At 32.2% G+C, this 20,051-nt stretch overlaps 2 protein-coding genes across 2 annotated transcripts; both read right to left on the bottom strand.

Moving 5' to 3' along the window:
* Positions 1-2,118: 2,118 nt before the first annotated feature.
* Positions 2,119-5,902, bottom strand: LOC145009124 (gamma aminobutyrate transaminase 3, chloroplastic-like). The gene is made up of 19 exons (XM_078967785.1): positions 5,771-5,902; positions 5,269-5,351; positions 5,080-5,164; positions 4,904-4,976; positions 4,714-4,811; positions 4,551-4,643; positions 4,379-4,452; positions 4,257-4,295; positions 3,899-3,987; positions 3,723-3,799; positions 3,521-3,595; positions 3,372-3,419; positions 3,205-3,288; positions 3,028-3,115; positions 2,878-2,956; positions 2,688-2,778; positions 2,523-2,601; positions 2,309-2,424; positions 2,119-2,204 (listed from the first exon to the last, which is right to left on the bottom strand). Exons 1-19 carry the CDS (start codon positions 5,819-5,821, stop codon positions 2,130-2,132), a joined length of 1,497 nt encoding a protein of 498 aa, XP_078823911.1. The 5' UTR covers positions 5,822-5,902; the 3' UTR covers positions 2,119-2,129.
* A 992-nt stretch (positions 5,903-6,894) lies between these two features.
* Positions 6,895-11,110, bottom strand: LOC145012090 (inorganic pyrophosphatase TTM2-like). Its single transcript, XM_078970867.1, has 12 exons — positions 10,791-11,110; positions 10,022-10,363; positions 9,821-9,935; positions 9,537-9,732; positions 9,349-9,462; positions 9,084-9,257; positions 8,799-8,993; positions 8,479-8,601; positions 8,298-8,404; positions 8,091-8,214; positions 7,431-7,703; positions 6,895-7,300 (listed from the first exon to the last, which is right to left on the bottom strand). Exons 2-12 carry the CDS (start codon positions 10,356-10,358, stop codon positions 7,082-7,084), a joined length of 1,977 nt encoding a protein of 658 aa, XP_078826993.1. The 5' UTR covers positions 10,359-10,363; positions 10,791-11,110; the 3' UTR covers positions 6,895-7,081.
* Between the last annotated feature and the right edge of the window lie 8,941 nt (positions 11,111-20,051).

Below are 20,051 nucleotides of genomic sequence, written 5' to 3'. Positions count from 1 at the left end.
TTTTAGTCTAAGTAACTTCTTGTTGTTTGATGTCTCAATTCATAACTACATATAATTGATTGTGTCTGTGATAATTATTTAAATGAATGTTGCTTTGATTTAAGAGAAAAATACAAATATAGACAAAACCCTTAATACATACCCAAATTTACCCACGTGCGATTTCCTCTTGCTTAACATACGGTTTTACTTTTTACTTTTTTTACAAATGTACAATCACTAATGCAAGGCGTATGCATCATTGACTTTTAGGTATAAAAAGATCATCTAATGATTTAACCTCTAGTACATGTGATTTCCTCTAAAAAGAATTCTAGCACCTTTATTTTTTTAAACAAAAATCATATATAAACACATCCTAAATGTATAAAACATATCAGAAGACGAATAAAATATGAAACGTTTACATAACTTATAAAGTTTTTGGAAGAATATTTTTCTTGAGCCATTAGAGAGACTATAGAGTTTTTTTTTTTAAAAACTTGAAAGTGTGAAAATGAAGGTTATTTTAAAATTTTGGGGTTTATACACTTGGACCCATGGGCTTAAAACGGGCTGATTTCATAACTCATTATAGTGGATTCGTAGATAATATAGGTAAAGTCCTCAGTAACCTTAATCACATATGATTTTGATGGTTAAAATTGATAATCACTTAACTTTTTACTAAAAAAGGCTAAATTATTTTTGTTTTGGGTTATTTTTGTAAATTATTCTTGATTTAAATAGAGGTGGCAAAAATTGACACGACACGAAATCGACACGAAATAAACGGGTTTGGGTAAGATATTTCACCCTGTTTAATTAAATTGGTTAACACGACACGACACGAAAAATAAACAGGTAAGGTTAGGGTTGAGAACTTCAACCTGAATATGACTCGAAAATGACCCGTTTATATGTAAGTTTTCTGAATGTTTTAAATAAACCAGAAATACCAAAAACCAAACCAATACGTAACAGAAAACTTTTTGGTTGACTCATTTTATAACATGGAATTAGCCGTCTTAATCAAGAATTTAATTTTCAGTTTTTTTGTTATTGTCCACACACTTCTCCCAACCATCCCCCCCCCCCCCCCCCCCCCCCCCCCCCTTCCAACCCATATTCATTAAATTTTACTCTTTAAATATGCTATTACATTTCTTTTACGCCTATTACATTTCAGTTCTGTCAACCAACTTGTACAAATGCAGGTTGGAGTTGCTTTCCAAATGCATCACTCCCCTGTGACCCTAAAGAAATAAATGGAGTCTTCAGCATCATAAGTAGTTAGAGTACATATTTGTCTTCATGTATACCAATAATGCCGATGTTGATCCATGTATACTTAATAATATAACCTCATCTTGCTATATACATCAATACTATGCTTGTTTGATATCCAAATATTGCAACCATTTTACTCCAAGTCATATACAACATTTCTTAAAAGAATATCACCTGTGACCTTCATTAAATAGACATTTAATATTAAAATTTATATTTTTTTGTTAAATAGAAAAAAATTATTGTTGAAACATTTTTTATTCAAAAAAATATGTCAATAATACGGTTTAATTTATTTCGTAAGGATAAAAAACAGAATCAAATCTCTTACAAGCTAATAACTAAAATAGTTATAATTGTTTAAAATACATATCTTTAACTAAGTGAAAATAATATTTTACATTAAAAAAACATATAACTTAACTTTTTGAAAGAATAATTAAAAAACAAACCATATTTCAAACAAACTCATCTTATAAAGTCGTCTTTGGGGTGTTATTTTTTGACATAGAAATTGTGGATTGGGTGCTCTATACGTGGTGTGTTTATGATTCATCAATTCTTTCTTTCTTTCTTCTTTATGCATTTAATCTTTAAAATATATAAAATGTTTACATATTGTTGGTATCACGGGATATTTACAAATTACCATATTATATTGTGAAATAAATAATATCGTATCTAATATTTCTGATACGATATTATTTAATTCCATAAGTTGAACACTTTAGTCGCTCAAATCTTTACATCTTGTTTTAACATCTAACATATATATATATATATATATATATATATATATATATATATATATATATATATATATATATATATATATATATATATATATATAAAGACTACTACTATTTGAGCAGAGATTTGAGCTCCTCAACCTTTGTTTCAGTATCCTTCAATGCCTTCCCATATTTGCTTACCAACTGAAACAAAACATCAAAACTTTTTCAGCCATTAATGAAATTTTAGTTTTTAATTTTTTTTTAAAAAAAAAAAAGAAAAAAGAAAAAAAGTGAATACTATCAACCTCATCAACTTGATTTGATGTCATAATGAATGGTGGAGACATCATTATACTGTCACCAGCAACACGAACCAACATCCCATGTTTCTCACATTGTGCTCCAAAGTATGCACCGATTCCTATCATTCAGACAAATGGAATCAACCATTCCATTCCTTTCCTCAATCCTGATTCCATCATACAAAAAAGTAGCCAAGTTTTATGATTGGAATCTTACCCCATTCTGGTGGGAACAACTCATTTGGTGACTTGTTATCTGTAAACTCTGTCCCAGAAATCAACCCTGTTCCCCGAATCTATAAAAAAAACAGAATCAACTTTAACAATTTTTTTTTTTTTTTAATTTCTATAAAATCCATGAACATTATTAATAGTTTAATACCTCTCCAACTATGGGACTTGAGGAAAAGGCTTTTATACCATCTTGAAACATTGGGGAGATGCTGTTTACTTGATCAAGAATATTTCGCTCTCTATAAAAAAAAAATTTAATATAAAGACTTCAAATTTAATAAGAAATCTTGATTAGGGAAAAAAAAAAGGATTTTGATATGAAGAATGTAAGAACATACTTATAAATCTTGAGTGTTTCTAGTGCAACAGCACAGGCTACAGGGTGTCCGGAATACGTGAATCCATGAGAAAATGAACCTAAAAGAAAAAAACAAAAAGTTATAAATAATTAAATATCATAAAGTCTTTTTAAATTTATATACACATACCAAGTTTATTGCTTTGAGAATATATGACATCAGCAACCTTAGGGCTCACAAGAACAGCACCAATTGGCATATAAGCTGAGGAAAGAGCCTGAAAAAATATATATACACATTATAATTATCCTTTAACAATTTAATTTAAAAAAAAAAAAAAAAAAACCGAATTTTAAATAGTGATACCTTAGCTATGGTGACAAGATCGGGTTTAATGTTGTACTTATCACAACCAAACATGGTTCCTAGCCTCCCAAATCCACATATTACCTTAAAAATAATACACAAAAGCTTGAAAAACTAATAAAACATGCAAAATAAAATAAAAAATATAATATATAACAACCAATTACCTCATCAGCAATAAATAAAATATCATATTTTTTTACAACAGCTTGAATCTGCATAACACACAAAACTACTATTACTATTCATGGTTCAACAAAGATGCACAGGGGTAAAATAGTAAAATAGCATGAAAACATTTATTAGTCAACTTGACCTTCTCAAAATATGTTTTAGGGGGAAGTATCACTCCACCTGCTCCCATCACTGGTTCCGCAATAAATGCAGCTATCTAAAAAAAAAACAAATTTTTTTAATCAAAATGTGATGCCAAAAGTTTTTTATTAAAATTTTGTCATGTCATGTGATGTCAGATACAGTACAGTCTGTTTTGTTCTGTCCTAAACAGAAGACCTTACCGTCTCTGGTCCCTCTTTTAGGATGAGGTTTTCCAAATTGGTAGCCAACCTTGTTGAAAATTCTTCTTCTGTCTCACCTAAAATAATGCACTATAATTAATTAATTAATTATCACATCATTTTGATAATCAAAATGCTCATGAGTAGCAAAAAAAAAAAAAAAAAAAAAAAAAAACCTGGAAGATGAAATCGCCAATAATGGGGGCAATCAGTGTGCAATACAAAAGGAGTAGGAAGATCAAAATTTTGATGTAATGCTGGAAGTCTGAAAGAAAACAATATTATACACAATAAGGGATACTTTGACTTTCATGGTCAAACTAGTAAGCTTTTTTTAACTACAAGATTGATGGAATTTTGCTTTTTAGGAAAAAAAAATTTGAAACCAAAGTTGAATTTTACAACATAATTACATAAGAAAAGAGTTGGTGATGAATTGTGTTGGTATTAATATCAATTTTGAAGTTTGAATTTTAGTTGAGTTGACCTCATTAGTCAAACTTATTCATCTTTTTTTTTTGAAACATGACATACCCAGAAAGACTAGCTGATACAAGAGTGGATCCATGGTAGCTGTGAGAATATAGACTACACATCAGAATTGTGCTATGCCAGAAAGAAAAGTCGTATAAAGATCTGTTAAGATGTGAATTTACGATTTTATCCTTGCAATAATTTTCTTCTTATTTGGCCTTCCAAGGGCGTTGTTGTAATACCACACCAGCTTCACCTATAAATGATAACTGCTTCAAGTTTGATTTTTATGAGGGTAGCATGAATAATTGTGTATTTATTTGAAAAGGGTAAAATGGTCATTAGTTGCTGAACCTGAGTATCATTTGCATCTGATCCACTATTTGTGAAGAAAACTTTTGCCATTTTATTGGCTGTAAACATTCCCAAAAGTTCACTTGCAAGATCCTGTAACCATAAATACATAAAATTATAAATCACATAACAAAAGAATCTCATAAAAATAATTTAATTTTACCAAAGAGGGTTTTGTAGTACGATTCCAAAAAGAATGATAGAAAGGTAAAGTATTCAGTTGCTTGTTTGCAGCAGCAATAAGTCGAGCCTCATTTCCACCTATAAAACAATTCAAAACAACATATAAATAAATCAAGAAATGTAATAATAAAAAGAAAAAAAAAATAGGAATATGAGAAAATGAGAATTACCTAAAGGATTGCACCATAAACCAGCAAGAGCATCAAGATACTTTTTCCCATTTATGTCATATACATAAGATCCCTACAAGCATTAAAGAATATAAGAAAAAAAATCAAAATTTGCTTTCAAGTTCACATATTTTGTCAAATTTTAAAGATAATAAACCGAATTAATAAAAGAATACCTCAGATTTCTCTATCACCAATGGGTTTGATTCAGTGGTTTGCCATCCAGCTGTGAAAGGTGCTAACATACCATGTCCCTTGTATCTAAGAATGAAATTTAACAGTTTTAAAACAAATATTTATGAAGTTGATAAAAGTTTTGAAGAAACATAAAAAAGAGATTGAAGCAAATTGTTTACAGGACATACTTATCGTCATCAGCAATGGCAGCATTTGTAGTGTTCCATCTGACTGTGGAAAGAGTTTGCACATTTCTTACTGATGAACGAATCTGTATCATGAATCGCCAAATAAATATTTCCTGATTTAGTGAACTTTATGCTATAAATTAATAAGGCGTGATACGATTTTGTATAATTCCAGCAAATATTTGGTGATAATTCCAGCAAAATTCACGTTAATTTGGTAATTGAAAAGGTGTCAAGTATCATCGGGAAAACTAAGACGTTGACTATTCATCTTTTTAGTCGTAGAAACACAATTTAACTCAAGAATTAGTCAAAGTACACTCCAAAAGCCCTAATTTTCAAACCAAAAAACGGCAAGATAATGCGATGATATGATAAATTAGGAAATAGGGAAATATTAAAAGAGAACGAAAGGATCAGAGGACTATGAAACAGGAAATAGATGATGATAAGGCCAAGTGAATGATACAAGAAGATGCAAAGAAATGAAAATTTGTTTAACCTTGGAGGAGTTAGCAGCCATGGCTGATCGAAAGAGATGACGATTCTTCATTTACAGAGTGAGTGAGTGAGTCAGTGAGAAAGAGACCATCAAAGAAAACAAGAAGACCTTTGATTCTTAATTCAGGCCCCACCACAGGATCATGTATTATTTATTTATTTAAAACAGTTATTTTTATATAAAATAAAAAAGAATATTATTTATCACACAAATAGGACTAGATTCATTGTCATGTTTGTCTTTTGTTTGTATCTGTTTTCAATATTTGGGTTGGTAGCATCTTTTTTCATTATTTTTCAGCTTCCATTATTATTGCTAATATTTGCTATTACATTTGGCTTATTTTTTTATGTAAATTTGTTTTACCTTTTTATAGTCATGTGTTTTTTGTGTTACACCAAATAACCATTTTTTTACATCTATATTTAAATAATCGCAAATTTTGCAAATAATATTTTGCGATTGCAAAATGGAAAAAATGGTCCTAAAAAATTATTATTATTATTATTATTATTTTTTTGACACTGCTATCAAAACCTTTCGGAAATTCTTATAATTTCTTTCTAAGTGCAAATTTTCTTGCAATCAATTTGGGTAATGAAATGGATTCAAAGCAATAACTATTCTTTAAATTCTTGTGATTAGCTTTAATAAGCTCCAAATTGGCTTATTATCCGGTTCTAGCTTCATTTTGCAAAATAAGAATAATTCGGATTTTTTTTGTGAAGTGTTAATTTCATATTTTCAAGTCATATTTAGATTAGTTAACACTTTTGTCTCCATGTGATGCATATTTTCATATTTTCAATTTACAAAAAATATTTTTGTCTTTATTCTTTGTTTTTCATGGTTTTTACTTTTTTGTCTTGTTTCAATATCAAATTACATGTTGGGTTGGGTCCATATGTTCATTAATGATATTGGAGTTTGATTTTCCCAATTATATTCTACAAAATAAGACATTTCACAAAACATTTTTTAGGATTACTACAAATGTCATATTTCCACGTTTCACATTCGTCCATTTTCATAGATTCAATTATAGTTAGTCATGTAGTATATCTAATTTTTCAAACTACTAGTTTAATCTTAACTTTAAAGGCAAAATCACAATAAGGCTAAAATGGTAAAAAGACATATCTTTCTTTGTCAAAACTCAAAAGGGCCCTAAGAGCTTTAACTCAAACCCCAATATCTCTAAAACCGCAGATCAATTCGACCCATGAATATCCGAAAAAATTCTTGTTAAAAACATCAAGATTTGTTATAAAAACTAGCAAAAAAAAAAAACAAATGAGTTAGAAGAAAGAATCAATTTCTTGATGAAACCCACTTCAACATGAAGATCCCAACACCACCACAAGCCATGGCTAATAGCAAAGAAACCATGATTGCATCAACCTCCAACCCTTTACTTTTCTTGGATTCTCTTTCTACACGAGATCTCTCTCCCATTTTATCACGAATACTTGTGTGAAGAATGTCCAATTGATGCATAATTTTTTGTTGACTCCGTGCAATTCCTGATATCTGTTTCACAAGATCAAGTAGTAAGAGTTTGTATTAAGTCGTTCTTTCTGTATTAAGTCAAAGAGACACGACATATGTTACAAGATTTTATCAAAGTAAAAGAAATGTAAAGTGAAAAGAAATGAATTACCTCTTCAATCAAAGGAGAATCTTTGGCTAATTGATTTGAAGATGAAGAATGTCGCACCAAAGATCCAGATGAACCATTTGCAACACCAACAACAGATGTGAAGTAAGAAGTTGATACGGATCCAGATCCATTATTGCATGATTCGGGTTTTTGTTGACTATTATAATTTATCCCTTTAGTGAATTGGGAATTCAGTTCATCAATCCGAGATGTAAATTCATCCATTCGATCATTTAATGTTGAAATTTGTTCCGATAGCTGACTAATTGCCCCCTTTAGAAGATGACAAACAACAATAATCAAATACAGATAAAACAAGACAAGACAGAACAGAACAAAAGTCAAATACTGACATGACAGGACAAGACAGAACATGTATAGAACAAAAGTCAAATACTGACATGACAAGACAAGACAGCACAGGCCGTAAAACCTTCATTGGACCGAGACTATTGTTTTTACGAGTTTGGTCCAAGGGCAAAATGGTCATTTTCTATAAAAAAAAAAATTAACAATTGGGTAGTTAGATTCAACAACCCATGGAGCATATCTGCAACAAAAGGAAACCACAAGGACCGATTTGTAACAAAAATGAAACATGGACTAAACCTGACATTTTGAGTAAACTCAAGGGACCAAATATGTAATTTACTAGATTACCTCGCTTGCTAATGTGGCTGTTGACTCGGTGTTCCTATCATCAAACCTTTGACTATTGGCACCAAATCCAGTAATGGAGCTCAAATTTTTATCCCTTGCAGTTGAATACGAATGAGACATTCCACTACACAAATAAAAAATAATTACAAAAAAAAAAAGGCAACAAACTTTCATTTATTTGACTTTTTGACTTTTGAAAAATTGTACCTTTTGAGATACTTGTTTCTCATTGTAGCAAGAGTAACCGAACCTTTAGGGGTTGAAAGCATTTCCTCATCTATGCTTAGCTTTGTTTTTATATCCTCGGGTAGTACCTAAACAAGGGTAAATTCGTAATTTAGCAAAGGTCAAAGCAAAAATATGAAATTGTTTTTGATAGTTTTTATACCATGACTTCATTTAAGAGCTTTTCAAGCTTCATTTGTTCAAGATATGTACGTGGAATGTATGACCCTTCAAGTCCCAATTGCTCTGCAACATATCTTACACTTGCCCTATCTCTTCCTAACACCTTCATCAAATAAAATAATTGTTAGTTACTTTTAAAATATTAAATTATAATTTGTTATCTTTTCGAAAAAAACAAGATTGATGTCATTAAAAGTTACATGGATTAAGGAATGACATAAGACATCCCTTCAAGAATAGTCAATTCCATTCCATCAAACGAAACGGATTGGAATGAACGATTCCATTCCATTCATTTACCTGAACATAATGACGATTAACTTGTTCCAACCAATCGATTTTCACACAAACTCTATCATCACGAAAAACATGACTACTTCTTTTCAAGATTGAAGCTATTGTGTACCCTAATGCCATTAAGCCACCAAGAAGACGGACACTAACTTCAAAACTTATCCTTGGAGATATTATAAATGGAGGATCCGTAACCCATTCCTAAAATTTTTTAAAAAAAGAATTATGTTAAAAGAATTACAAAAAATATAGTATGAATAACTTTAAAGAAAGTGTAGATTTATAGCAAACCTCAAACATAAGATTATATTTTCCTTCACGATTTCGCATCCTTAAATATGATTGACAGGTTTCTGGATCTTCGCCAGGTGGCAAGAGAAAAATGTCGTAAATCTGCTCCAAAGATTCTGTATGTTCTTCTGACATGGCAGATTTCACTTGTTCCACACTCACATTTCTTGATGACTGAAATATCAAATATGTATTTCGATTTTCAAATAGTGAAAACACAAGTTTATTATTTATTGAAGAAAACAAAATACAAAAAATTAAAAACCTTTAAAATATAAGTGGGATTCTGGAATCCAGTGAAGGGATTAAACTTGTTAACAATCTTTATATGAGCTGTTTGAAGGTCAGGTTCTATAAACGCCTTGTACATCGGATAAACCTGTTCATATTGGAAGCCATCTTAATGTCAGGGGTAAAATAGTCATTTTACCAAATGAAGAAGAACAAACAAACCGTTTCAGAGATCTGGTATATGATTTCTTCAGGCTCTTGTCCAGCTCTTTGTATGTCCCTCAAAACCCTTTTCACAAGATCAAAATGAACGCCACCTGTCACTGATACTCTAAGATCCAATAAAGGGCGTAATTTTTCACTCAAAGCATAAATGCCTTCAACAATCACAATTCGGGAACTTGGGACTTCAAGTGTCCTACAATCGCCACATTATAGAGCATAAAGTTTATGTTTATTTATTTATTTATAATGTAACAATGTATGTTTTTAAAAAAGATACAAACCTGTAACCAGTGCGACAACTGGATTTGAAATCATAAATTGGAACTTCAATTGTCTTCCCTTCTTTTAGATCATGAATGTTTTGAAGTAAAGTGTCGTAATCTGTCAATCGAGGATCTGTTTGGGAGATTTTTGAAACCAAAAAGCTTGTTATATGTTTTCAAAGCAATTGTAAAAAGATAACAATGATTTGAAAATCTTACCATCGAAGTTACCATCGATTACACGAGTGGCATCATTGTAATTATCCATTGATATGACAGCAACACTCGGCATGAAGTTAAGGATTTTCTCAGAGAAAGCAGTCTTTCCAGCGCCAGAAGGACCAGCTAACCCAACGAGAATTATCCCTTCGTTTGTTTGGACTAATAATTGACATGCTCGAATTACAACAAAAAACCCCTTTTCAAACGATAATGTATCTTTAATTTGAACAATTTCAGATCGATCACAATCTTTTCTCTTAACTAAACGAACTTGATCTTTCAACAGACCTTGTTTTCTTGAAGTTGATTCACCCATTGAGTTATCAAGAGCCATTTAATCTGAAAGTAAGAGCAATGGTGCATTCAATTTCGTTATCAAAAACATAAAAGTTTTTCAAATTGTTGTCGCAAAACTTGATCGAACAGTTTGAATCACTTGTAAAGCTAGCAGATTACGAACGACATTCTTAGTTTCTAAAAATCATATACGAAAAAGAAAACACACAAAAAGCCATGAATGGGATCAACGTCACCGATCTTCACGTTTCCCGATAAAGATTTAATAACAACCACAATAGCTCCATATGGTGCCAAAACTAATCAATCAAACATGAAATAAAACATAAAGAAATTCATAACCAAAAAAAAAGAATGTATTCTTCAAAAGGGGAAGTTTCGAAAACTAGAATTGGATCTAAAAACAATCAGAACAAACCGACTTAATCGCCAAAACAACAAGCGAAGAACAGAGCAGTAGAAAAGTTACCAATGAGGGGTCCCTTTTAGTGTATAACGATAATTGATCAAATGGGTAATCAATTCAGAGGTTTTAGAACAAGATTACACAGTGGGCGTGAGACTTGAGCAACAAAAGAATGCAGAAAGTTGGTCAGCAATGAGGTATTCATACATATAGCTATATGTGTATGTAAATTTCGATTTTTTTTTCTCGGAGTTCAAGTTTCTTCGTTTCGATGCATAAAAAGGTATGATTTTCCGAGATTTTCTTGGGAAGTGAGAATCTGCAGGATTTCTAGTTTGCAGGGGAGAGAGTATATAAACCCTTTGGGCGAAGAAAATATCAGGGTAAAATATTGCGATTTTGTGGGCATTTTTTGGTAAATAGATGTGGGCTATTGGGCCCCATATTATGGGTTTGGACTTTGGACCCCTTTCGGTTTTTGGAAGTTAGAAAGCAACTTGGTCACACAAATCTTGTATTATCTTGTTTAAAAGACTTATGATAAGTTAATTTTGATAAAAATTAAAAAATGTTTACTTTATTAAATACATACATATCCTACACAAATAATACAAGTGAAGCCAAGTTGTCAACTCATGTTATATTTAAAAAAAATCTTCATTACATCCGATATAAAGTCATATCTTTATTACATCCAATATAAAGTCATTGTTCATTTTTCATAATTTTCTCAATCTATTTGTCAAAGACTTGGTATCATCGCTATGGTTATATTCGTTCATACAAAAAAAACGTTGAATTTATTTAGCTAGTAGAGTAAGTAAGAGTTGGATCCATAGGAGCTTTATGGTTAACAAAATAATTTGAGCTTGATTAAAACATTATACTCGAATAATTATTTAAAAGAGTACAAGTAAGATTTTTTTTCTGAAGTAAACAGAAGTTTTTGACTGAAATAATGTGAGGTTTGTTAGAAAAAGTGTTTGTTCCAGTTTTGAGGTTGAATTTGAAGTTGTGTTGTATTCAATATAATCGATTTTATATTTATTTCAAATTTGGTTTCGAAGTTGTGTTATACTATATTTCAGATTTCATGTATGTAGATATAAGAGGTGGGTTGCTACAATGTTAATACCATCAACATTTGTGTTTGAAATTGATTCCAAAGACTTAAAAATTAGAGCGTTTATATACCTAAAACATTGATTCTATTAAGTAGAATAAATTCGTGATTTATCGGTCAAAACCTTCAGCACAAAAAAAAAAAAGAAAAAAAAAAAAAAAAAAAGAAGAAGAGGAGGTTATTATGTTGGAGAATTTTACCATAGTTTTTTGCAAACAAAATTTTGGTTAATCATCATTATAAGGTTGGTAAAGTTGTAATGATGTTTAGCATTTTAATATTCCATGTCGAGTTTTATTGTCTTTATGGGCGTGTTCGGCAAAATTAGTTGATAGCTTGTAGCTTGTAGCGTTTTGTTAAACGCTATTTGAAGTAGCATTTGGATTTAGAGCGTTTTGTTTAAACTAAATGCTAGAAGCTTGTAGTACCGAACGAAACTTTTTGTTTAAAACGGAGATTTTTGTCAAACGCTAGAAGCTCTCAAACGCTCCGTGCTGAACACGCCCTATGTGTAGTATTAGCATGGCCGATCATTTGATTTTAAGGACTTGTGTAAAGAGTAAAAATGGACCCCTACATAAGGTTTTGGAACTAACCAAATATGTGAAAATTTGCTTTGTAAAATTTAGGTTTATAGTAATTGTTATGGTTGTTTATCCGGTTTTAAAAAATAGAGTAAATTACATGAATGGTCCTTTAGCTTTATAGTTTTTCCTTGAAATAGTCCTTACGAAACTTTTTTATCATAGATGGTCCTTAAGGAGCAAATCTTGCATACAAATGATCATTATGACTAACACTGTTAACAAATTTTGTTAAGTGATTGTGAATGATGAAAATACCCTTGTTTTTTGCACACAAATGATCCTCTCTCTCATTCACTTTTTCTCTCTCTATCTCTCTCACACACAAACCCGTTTGAAGATCAGTTCATTGCCTAACCAAATTCCATTTCAGCAAAACTAATATTTGCATGTGTAAACTAAACATCACCATTTCTAGACAACTTCATCACCAATCTCTTCGCTCTCACTTTCAATAATTTCTACAAAATGCTCACAAGATCTGATACAGGAACAAGTGACGTATTCCCCAAATTGAAAACACTTAGTTGTGCAAGTCATTTCTTCTTCCCGCCGCTTCTTATACTCAAGAACAGAGGAAGACATCAACACCCACTACATAAATCAGAAATCTGAAATCGAAATATATATCGGAGTACTATTCTGAAACCTGAACCGTGACGCAAAAAATGATGGACTTGGGTGTTTTCTTGTTGAATATCTAGACTCAACTTCATTAACACCTTTCTACATGTCTCACCGGACTTTCTTTCATATCCATCAGACATGCTTTCATATCCATCTCCTCTAATCCTTGGTTGGAGCTTGAAAATCGGACCTTAAAATCCCTCATGATTTCAATCGAAACTAGATTAATCCAAACACATATATAAACGCATATCCCAAACACATTTGTTATTTCCTACCAGCACCACCATTTATTCCAAAGTGAAATTGTTGCTCCTAGTTCAGTTCATATAAGGATCAGAGAATCAATTTGATTTAGAAAACATTTTTTGAGACCATTTTTTGAAACTGATTTCAAAGATTTTGATTCAAGAAAAAATTTCTTTCCTACCAGAACCACCATCGATTCCAACAATTTTGATTCAAGAAAACATTTTCTGAAACCGATTTCAAGAAAACATTTTGATTTAGAAAATCAATTTCATATGTCGATTTCAATCAAACAAAGAAAATCGATTTCTGAAACCTATTTTAAGCAACCATTTCGATTTAGAAAATCAATTTTAAAATCCAATTTCAAACAAAACATTTTGATTTAGAAAACGATTTTAGTTCTTAAAGAGCATACCATAGTGATGGTTGGTGAAACCTTGAAGACAACATTGACGATGAATGATGAAGGAAATGGGCAATGGTTTTCCACAACCCATTGTAATGGTGGTCAATCGATGATTTAAAATGGAGATGTGAACAACGACGAAGACATGGATGTTACTGTAACTAATAATGGTGGAGACTAGCGATGCTAGAGTAACTTTGCAGAAAAACCGAGTGTCTTTTGTTCTTCATATTTGAATATATAATTGTGTTTGAGTACATGGATTTTTCCAGTTTTCTTGTTCTTGTGTAACACCCGATTCAATGTATTTTCAGTTTAGACCCTTGGGGTGTAAAAGTTTAGCAGAATTAGTCCCTAGGGGGGAGATTTGCCAACTTCAGGAAAGTTGGACTATGTTGGGTGTACCCCTTGCATGTTGGGCATACTAGTGCATTTAGGATTGTAGATTCAATCCACATACATTAGGCGTACGTGGAGTACGTATGGAGTACGAGAGGAATAAGGGAACCCTAATTTTTAGGGTATTGCACCATATTTAAGCCATATGATAGCCCAGAGTGAGTACGTTAAGCGTACGAGCTGAGTACGCTACGCGTACTCAGCAGTGGGCTTCAGAACTTTGGGCTTCTCGGTAATGGGCCCATTTTTGGACCTTAGTAGTCTTACGCCTTGTTGGGTCATCATAATTCTATTTTTGGGTTGATTCTTTTTATTGGACTCCTTTGGTTGAAGGCCCATGAAAGAATTTAGGCCCAATTTGGAAAATTGGGCCATATATGGGCTTTGGGTGATTATTTTGGAATTTAGGATTTTTGGATTGTTTGATTGGGCGCTGGCCTTGGGCCAAGTTAAGAAAGGGTAAAAAGGTCTTTACCCTAATTTGGACTCATAGTGTGAGTTGGGATCCAATTATTAATTGGATGTTATTTTGTGATTGATAGCGCGGTGATTTTAGCGGATCTGCAACCAGAGATTTATTTATAGATTCAGCAGTGTGAGTTTCCTCATTGTGTTTAGCGAGTCGAAGGTACCAATATCGGTCCATGGTTTATTATGTTAGGATGTAGATGTCTTCGTGACTCTTGCATATGTTATGCGTTGGTATGCTTACCGGGTAAGGTTCGATGCCGGACGGGGGCTGATGACTGTATTGTATGCTATTATCTTTTGTGATTTATCGCATGGATTTGTATGATTATGTGTTTATATGTATATTGGGCGGGGCCTGATGATTAACATATCTGTATATCGAGCAGGGCTCGATGCCGGGCAAGGCCCACTATATGTTTGATATGTATGGTAATGGTAGGGGTGAAATAGACCCGATATCCTGTTGAAATAGACCGATGGGGATTACGAGCACCCATATATGCTTAGTTGTATGTATGGTATGTGGTATTTTCAGGAAACTCACTAAGCTTTGTGCTTACGATTTTCAGTAGATGTTTTACGTACATCTGGTTCAAAAGAGAAGAGCTCGGGATGATTGTAGAGCACACACACTGCCTTATTCCGCATTTTGTGACTTACTCAGTTATGTTATGATGTATTGATACATTTGGTTCCACTCTGGTTTTGTGATGATGTTTTGGAGTATAGATTTATTAATTTAAAAATGAAATTTATAGTCTAAATTTTTGGGACACTCCATTTTGTGTGGTGGTTATGAAACAAATTAATCGATAGTGTTTGGAAAAATATGGGAGGTGATTTTTGAGTTCATAAGAATAAACATTCAGAGAGAGAGATAGAGAGAGAGAGGTACCAATAGAGTGGATCGGCCCAACTTTTTCTTAATTTCAAATTAAAAAAAAAAAACAAAGAGCATTTTCGTCTTTTCACACATAGTTAACAGATTATGTTAACAAAGTTAGTCATAAGGGCCATTTGTGTGCAAGGCTTGCTCCTTAGGGACTATCTTAGGGAAAAAGTTTCGTAAGGACCATTTCAGGGAAAAATTGTAAAGTTAAAGGATCACTCGTGTAATTTGTTCTAAAAGATATAAAGAAAATAGTTATTATATTGAAACACTAAGGGTGCGTTTGGTTGTGGAAAATTTTCCAATTTTCTAGGAAAATTTTCCAAGAAAAACGGAAATTTTGAAAACTTGTTTGGTTCGTTCAGTTTTCCAAAGTTTTCTAAGAAAATGAAAATTTTCAGTTTTCCAAATTGTATATAAATTAGAAAAGTGATTTTTACAGTTTTCCAAAGTTTTCCAAATTTCTAAGATAGAAAATGAAAACTCAACCCGTTCCAACCAAACGCGTTTTTATTGAAAATTGAAAATGAAAACTCAACCCTATTTTCTGAAAACATTTTCATAGAAAATGAAAACAATTTTCCACAACCAAACACACCTAAGTTTTTGAAAAGACAAAACTTTTTGACATGTATCTATTGTATTTTATAATAAGAACTGAAGCCAACAATATGGATCATTCGGTCCCTATTATAGGTGAGCAAAAAATAGAACTGTATTTAAAAGAAATAGGTCTAACAATCTCCCCATTTATATCGAGTCGTGAAATAAGTCTTCAAGTACTTTCACCAAAAATGTGAAGAGCTATAATCCACCATCGCAACATGCCAGACACAAGTTTAACTTCATTCTTTGAATTGACTCTGCAGAGCTCCACCTTCAAAAGAATGTCATTCAGTGTTCCAGTTTTGTAGCAATACTTGTCTTGCATATACTATTAGATTTCTATGTATCAAATACACTTAAACTAGGTAGCGAAAAATCAATGATATACCTAAGCATACATGCAATCTAGAATCTAAGTTTCATTCTAATCATTGCTACCTTATGAAAACATAAATACAAAAAAAGAACCACATATCTATCTTGCGGCCAATATCCTTCTAGCTTGTGCTCTTGTGTGTGCTACCTTGTTTGGATGAAAATGATCCAAACCATAATCGTTCTCTTGGTTCACACCCAATGAACTCAAAAGAGCATAATAATAATAACAACAACAACAATAATAATAATAATAATAATAATAATAATAATAATAATAATAACAACAACAATAATAATAATAATAACAATAATAATAATAATAATAATAATAATAAAAACAACTAGGAGGAGGACCAGAAAGAGCACATACATAGTATGAGATTTTCGAAATCTTCCTTATCCAATAAAGATTATGGATGATATTTTCTACAATTAATTAATTTCACATTTAATTATGATAATATTTTCTTATAACTAATGTTTCTTATATGTTTATATGTGCCCCTAGGACATATATATTAGAAAATCCCATTGAATATTATGATATAATAGTTATTTTAGTAAACATAAAAAACTAGGAAAAGTTTTGAGGATGCCATAGAAACAAATTGGTCCATTTAGTTTTGTTGGAAAGGCTTTGAACACTTTAAAAAGGAAAGTGACGAGGTAGCTTTCAAAATTTAGAGTAAATTACATGAATCGTCTTTCGTGTAATAAAAAATTAGAAAAAGTTTTGAGGATGCCATAGAAACGAAATTGGTCCATTTAGTTTTGTTGGAAAGGCTTTGAACACTTTAAAAAGGAAAGTGACGAGGTAGCTTTCAAAATTTAGAGTAAATTACTTGAATCGTCTTTCGTGTAAGTGTCAAAAAACACGTTAAGTTCCTATTTTTATAAATTAACTCGGACCATTCCTCGTTTGTTTAAAACCTGTATGTTTCGTCCCTAACACGCATAAATGACTATATATTTCTTTTCTATTTTTTATTTTTATTTTTTTTTGTATTTATTTGTTATTTATTAATTTGTTTATTATAAAAAAATATTTATTTACTGCCTTAAGAAATAAATAGCCCTAAACCCTTTACACTAGGGATGAGATTTAGAACCGGAAAACCAGACCGAAACTGGAATCAGACCGGAACCGAAACCGTTAGAACCGGAATATATAAAACCGGTCTGGGTCCCAAGTTTAAAGAATGGCTCTATCCAGGTTCCGGGTAATCCGGGTTTCGGGCCCTTCGGGTTCGGGTAAACCGGGTTTAAGAACCGGAACCGTGTTAGGAACCGGAACCGGTTTTAGGGGCCGGAACCGGTTTCTATGGAAAATTTAAAACATGCATATCTCATTCGTTTGAAGTCGGATTGACATGAAGTTTTTTTCCATAGTATAGTTTATAGTTTTTACATGATTTTAGACTAAAATTTTGTCATTTTTGGGTAAATATTCATTGACTTATAGTCTCTCAAAGTCGGGATATCAAAACTGAAAATTTTATGTTTTTCAGTTTTTTTTTTTTTTTTTTTTTTTTTTTTTTTGTATTCTGTGATAGTTTTAAAACATGCATATCTCATTCGTTTAAAGTCGGATTGACATGAGGTTTTTTCCATAGTATAGTTTATAGTTTGTACATGATTTTAGACTATAATTTTGTTATTTTTGGGTTTATATTCATTGACTTATAGTCTCTCAAAGTTGGGATATCAAAACTGGAAATTTTATGTTTTTCAGCTTTTTTTTATATTCTGTGATAGTTTTAAAACATGCATATCTCATTCGTTTAAAGTCGGATTGACATGAGATTTTTTCCAAAGTGTAGTTTATAGTTTGTACATGGTTTTAGACTATAATTTTGTTATTTTTAGGTGTTTATTCATTGGCTTATAGTCTCTCAAAGTCGGGATATCAAAACTGAAAATTTTATGTTTTTCAGCTTTCTTTGTATTTCGTGATAGATTTAAAACATGCATATTTAATTCATTTGAAGTCGGAATAGCATGCGATTTTTTCCAAAGTGTAGTATAGAGTTTGTACATGATTAATTTAGACTATAATTTTGTCATTTTTGGTTTCATATTCATTGATTTATAGTCTCCCAAAGTTGGGATATCAAAGCTGCGATTTTTTTTCTCAACTTTATTTTTGTATTTTGTGAAATTCTAAAACATGCATTTGGTCCACTTTACCCGGTTCCCCGGGTTTTTTGGTTTTAGACCCACTTTACCCGGTTCCATTCGACCCACTTTGATATTTCTGGGTTTTCCGGTTCTAGACTCACTTTACCCGGTACCTTACCGGGAACCGAACCGGAACCGGTTGCTATATACCGGTCCAGTTTCCAATCCTAAAAAATCTCGTTAACCGGTTCCCGGGTTTTCCGGGTCCGGGTATACCGATTCGGGTTTGGACCCACTCTCATCCCTACTTTACACCGTTCATAACCCGCCTTCCCCCCTTCTTATTCACTACGGTTCCCCTCTACCATCACCACCCACACCGGCCACCTGTATCACCACCGACTTAGTACTCTGGCAGTTCCAAGGCATCTTCGACCACTCCAAGACACCTCCGACTAGGGGTGGTCAAAAATATCCGCATCCGAACATCCGATTCGAAAAATCCGAAAATCCGATCCGAAAATACCCGAAAAAATCGGATACCTGAAATTCGGATATCCGGTTTTTCGGATTCGGATACAGATATTAAAATGTGAAAATTTTGGATATTTCGGATATCCGAAATCCGAAATATATAATATAAAAAATAGTTTTAATGCATTGGGTTTTTTCATTTGAAATTCAAAAAGACAAATTATTAACATTTTTACTTGGTACGCAAAGTGAGGATGGTATAAATGTTACTTTTTTTATGTTGATTTTAGTAATTTGTGTTTGATTTCTCAAGATCTTCAGGTATAATGAGGTAACTTGCATTTAACCGGACCAAATGAAGTCTTATTATACCTAACAAATGCATGGAAACGTTCTTGTTCTTGGAGGGTTTATTTTCTTTATTTAAAACTAATGAAATTCGGATATCCGGTTTAATATCCGAAACGGTATCCGGAATTTCGGATATCCGAAATTTCGGATACGGATTCGGATATCAATAATCAACTATCCGAATTTTCGGATATCCGAATTTTTGGATATCCGGTTTTGAACACCCCTACCTCCGACTATGTCATCAAACCCTCACTCATTCATCACTCTACCTCGTCTCCAACAACCCTCTCTCTCTCTCTCTCTCTCTCTCTCTCTCTCTCTCTCTCTCTCTCTCTCTCTCTCTCTCTCTCTCTCTCTCTCTCTCTCTCTCTCTCTCTCTCTCTCTCTCTGAAGACACTGACTTCTAGCGAACCTTGACGGAAGGAAGAATAGATCGACAAACTCGGACAAAAAAGACGATCGAGGAGGGAAAGGAGATGGTTAGAGAAGGGGATGGGTAACCCCAAACCCTAAATCATCGTCGCTATCTGAAGTGTCAAAATTCAAACCCTCGATTGACATTTTTGATATGCATCTGGAGGAGTCAATCATTGTACCAATCTAAAAATTTTATGCATTTGCTAGATTTAGAGAAATATTTAGA

Source organism: Lactuca saligna, chromosome 8 (assembly GCF_052625555.1).
Source record: "Lactuca saligna cultivar CGN05327 chromosome 8, ASM5262555v1, whole genome shotgun sequence".
Classification (NCBI taxonomy): domain Eukaryota; kingdom Viridiplantae; phylum Streptophyta; class Magnoliopsida; order Asterales; family Asteraceae; genus Lactuca; species Lactuca saligna.
The sequence above is the reverse complement of the archived record's forward strand: the minus strand, read 5'-3'. Positions and strand labels throughout refer to the sequence as shown.

Bases quoted from the DNA above. Each gene is read 5' to 3' on its own strand.
- LOC145012090 (XM_078970867.1), bottom strand. From the start codon at position 10,358: ATGGCTCTTGATAACTCAATGGGTGAATCAACTTCAAGAAAACAAGGT. The intron at 9,258-9,348 runs GTTTTTAATTTT...TTGATATTTCAG, and splicing joins ATCCCACTTATATTTTAAAG to TCATCAAGAAATGTGAGTGT. The intron at 8,602-8,798 runs GTAAATGAATGG...TATTTGATGAAG, and splicing joins TTAATCGTCATTATGTTCAG to GTGTTAGGAAGAGATAGGGC.
- LOC145009124 (XM_078967785.1), bottom strand. From the start codon at position 5,821: ATGAAGAATCGTCATCTCTTTCGATCAGCCATGGCTGCTAACTCCTCC. The intron at 3,289-3,371 runs GTAATTGGTTGT...ATTATTTTTAAG, and splicing joins TTTTATTTATTGCTGATGAG to GTAATATGTGGATTTGGGAG. The intron at 2,957-3,027 runs GTATGTGTATAT...TTTTTCTTTTAG, and splicing joins TTCTCAAAGCAATAAACTTG to GTTCATTTTCTCATGGATTC.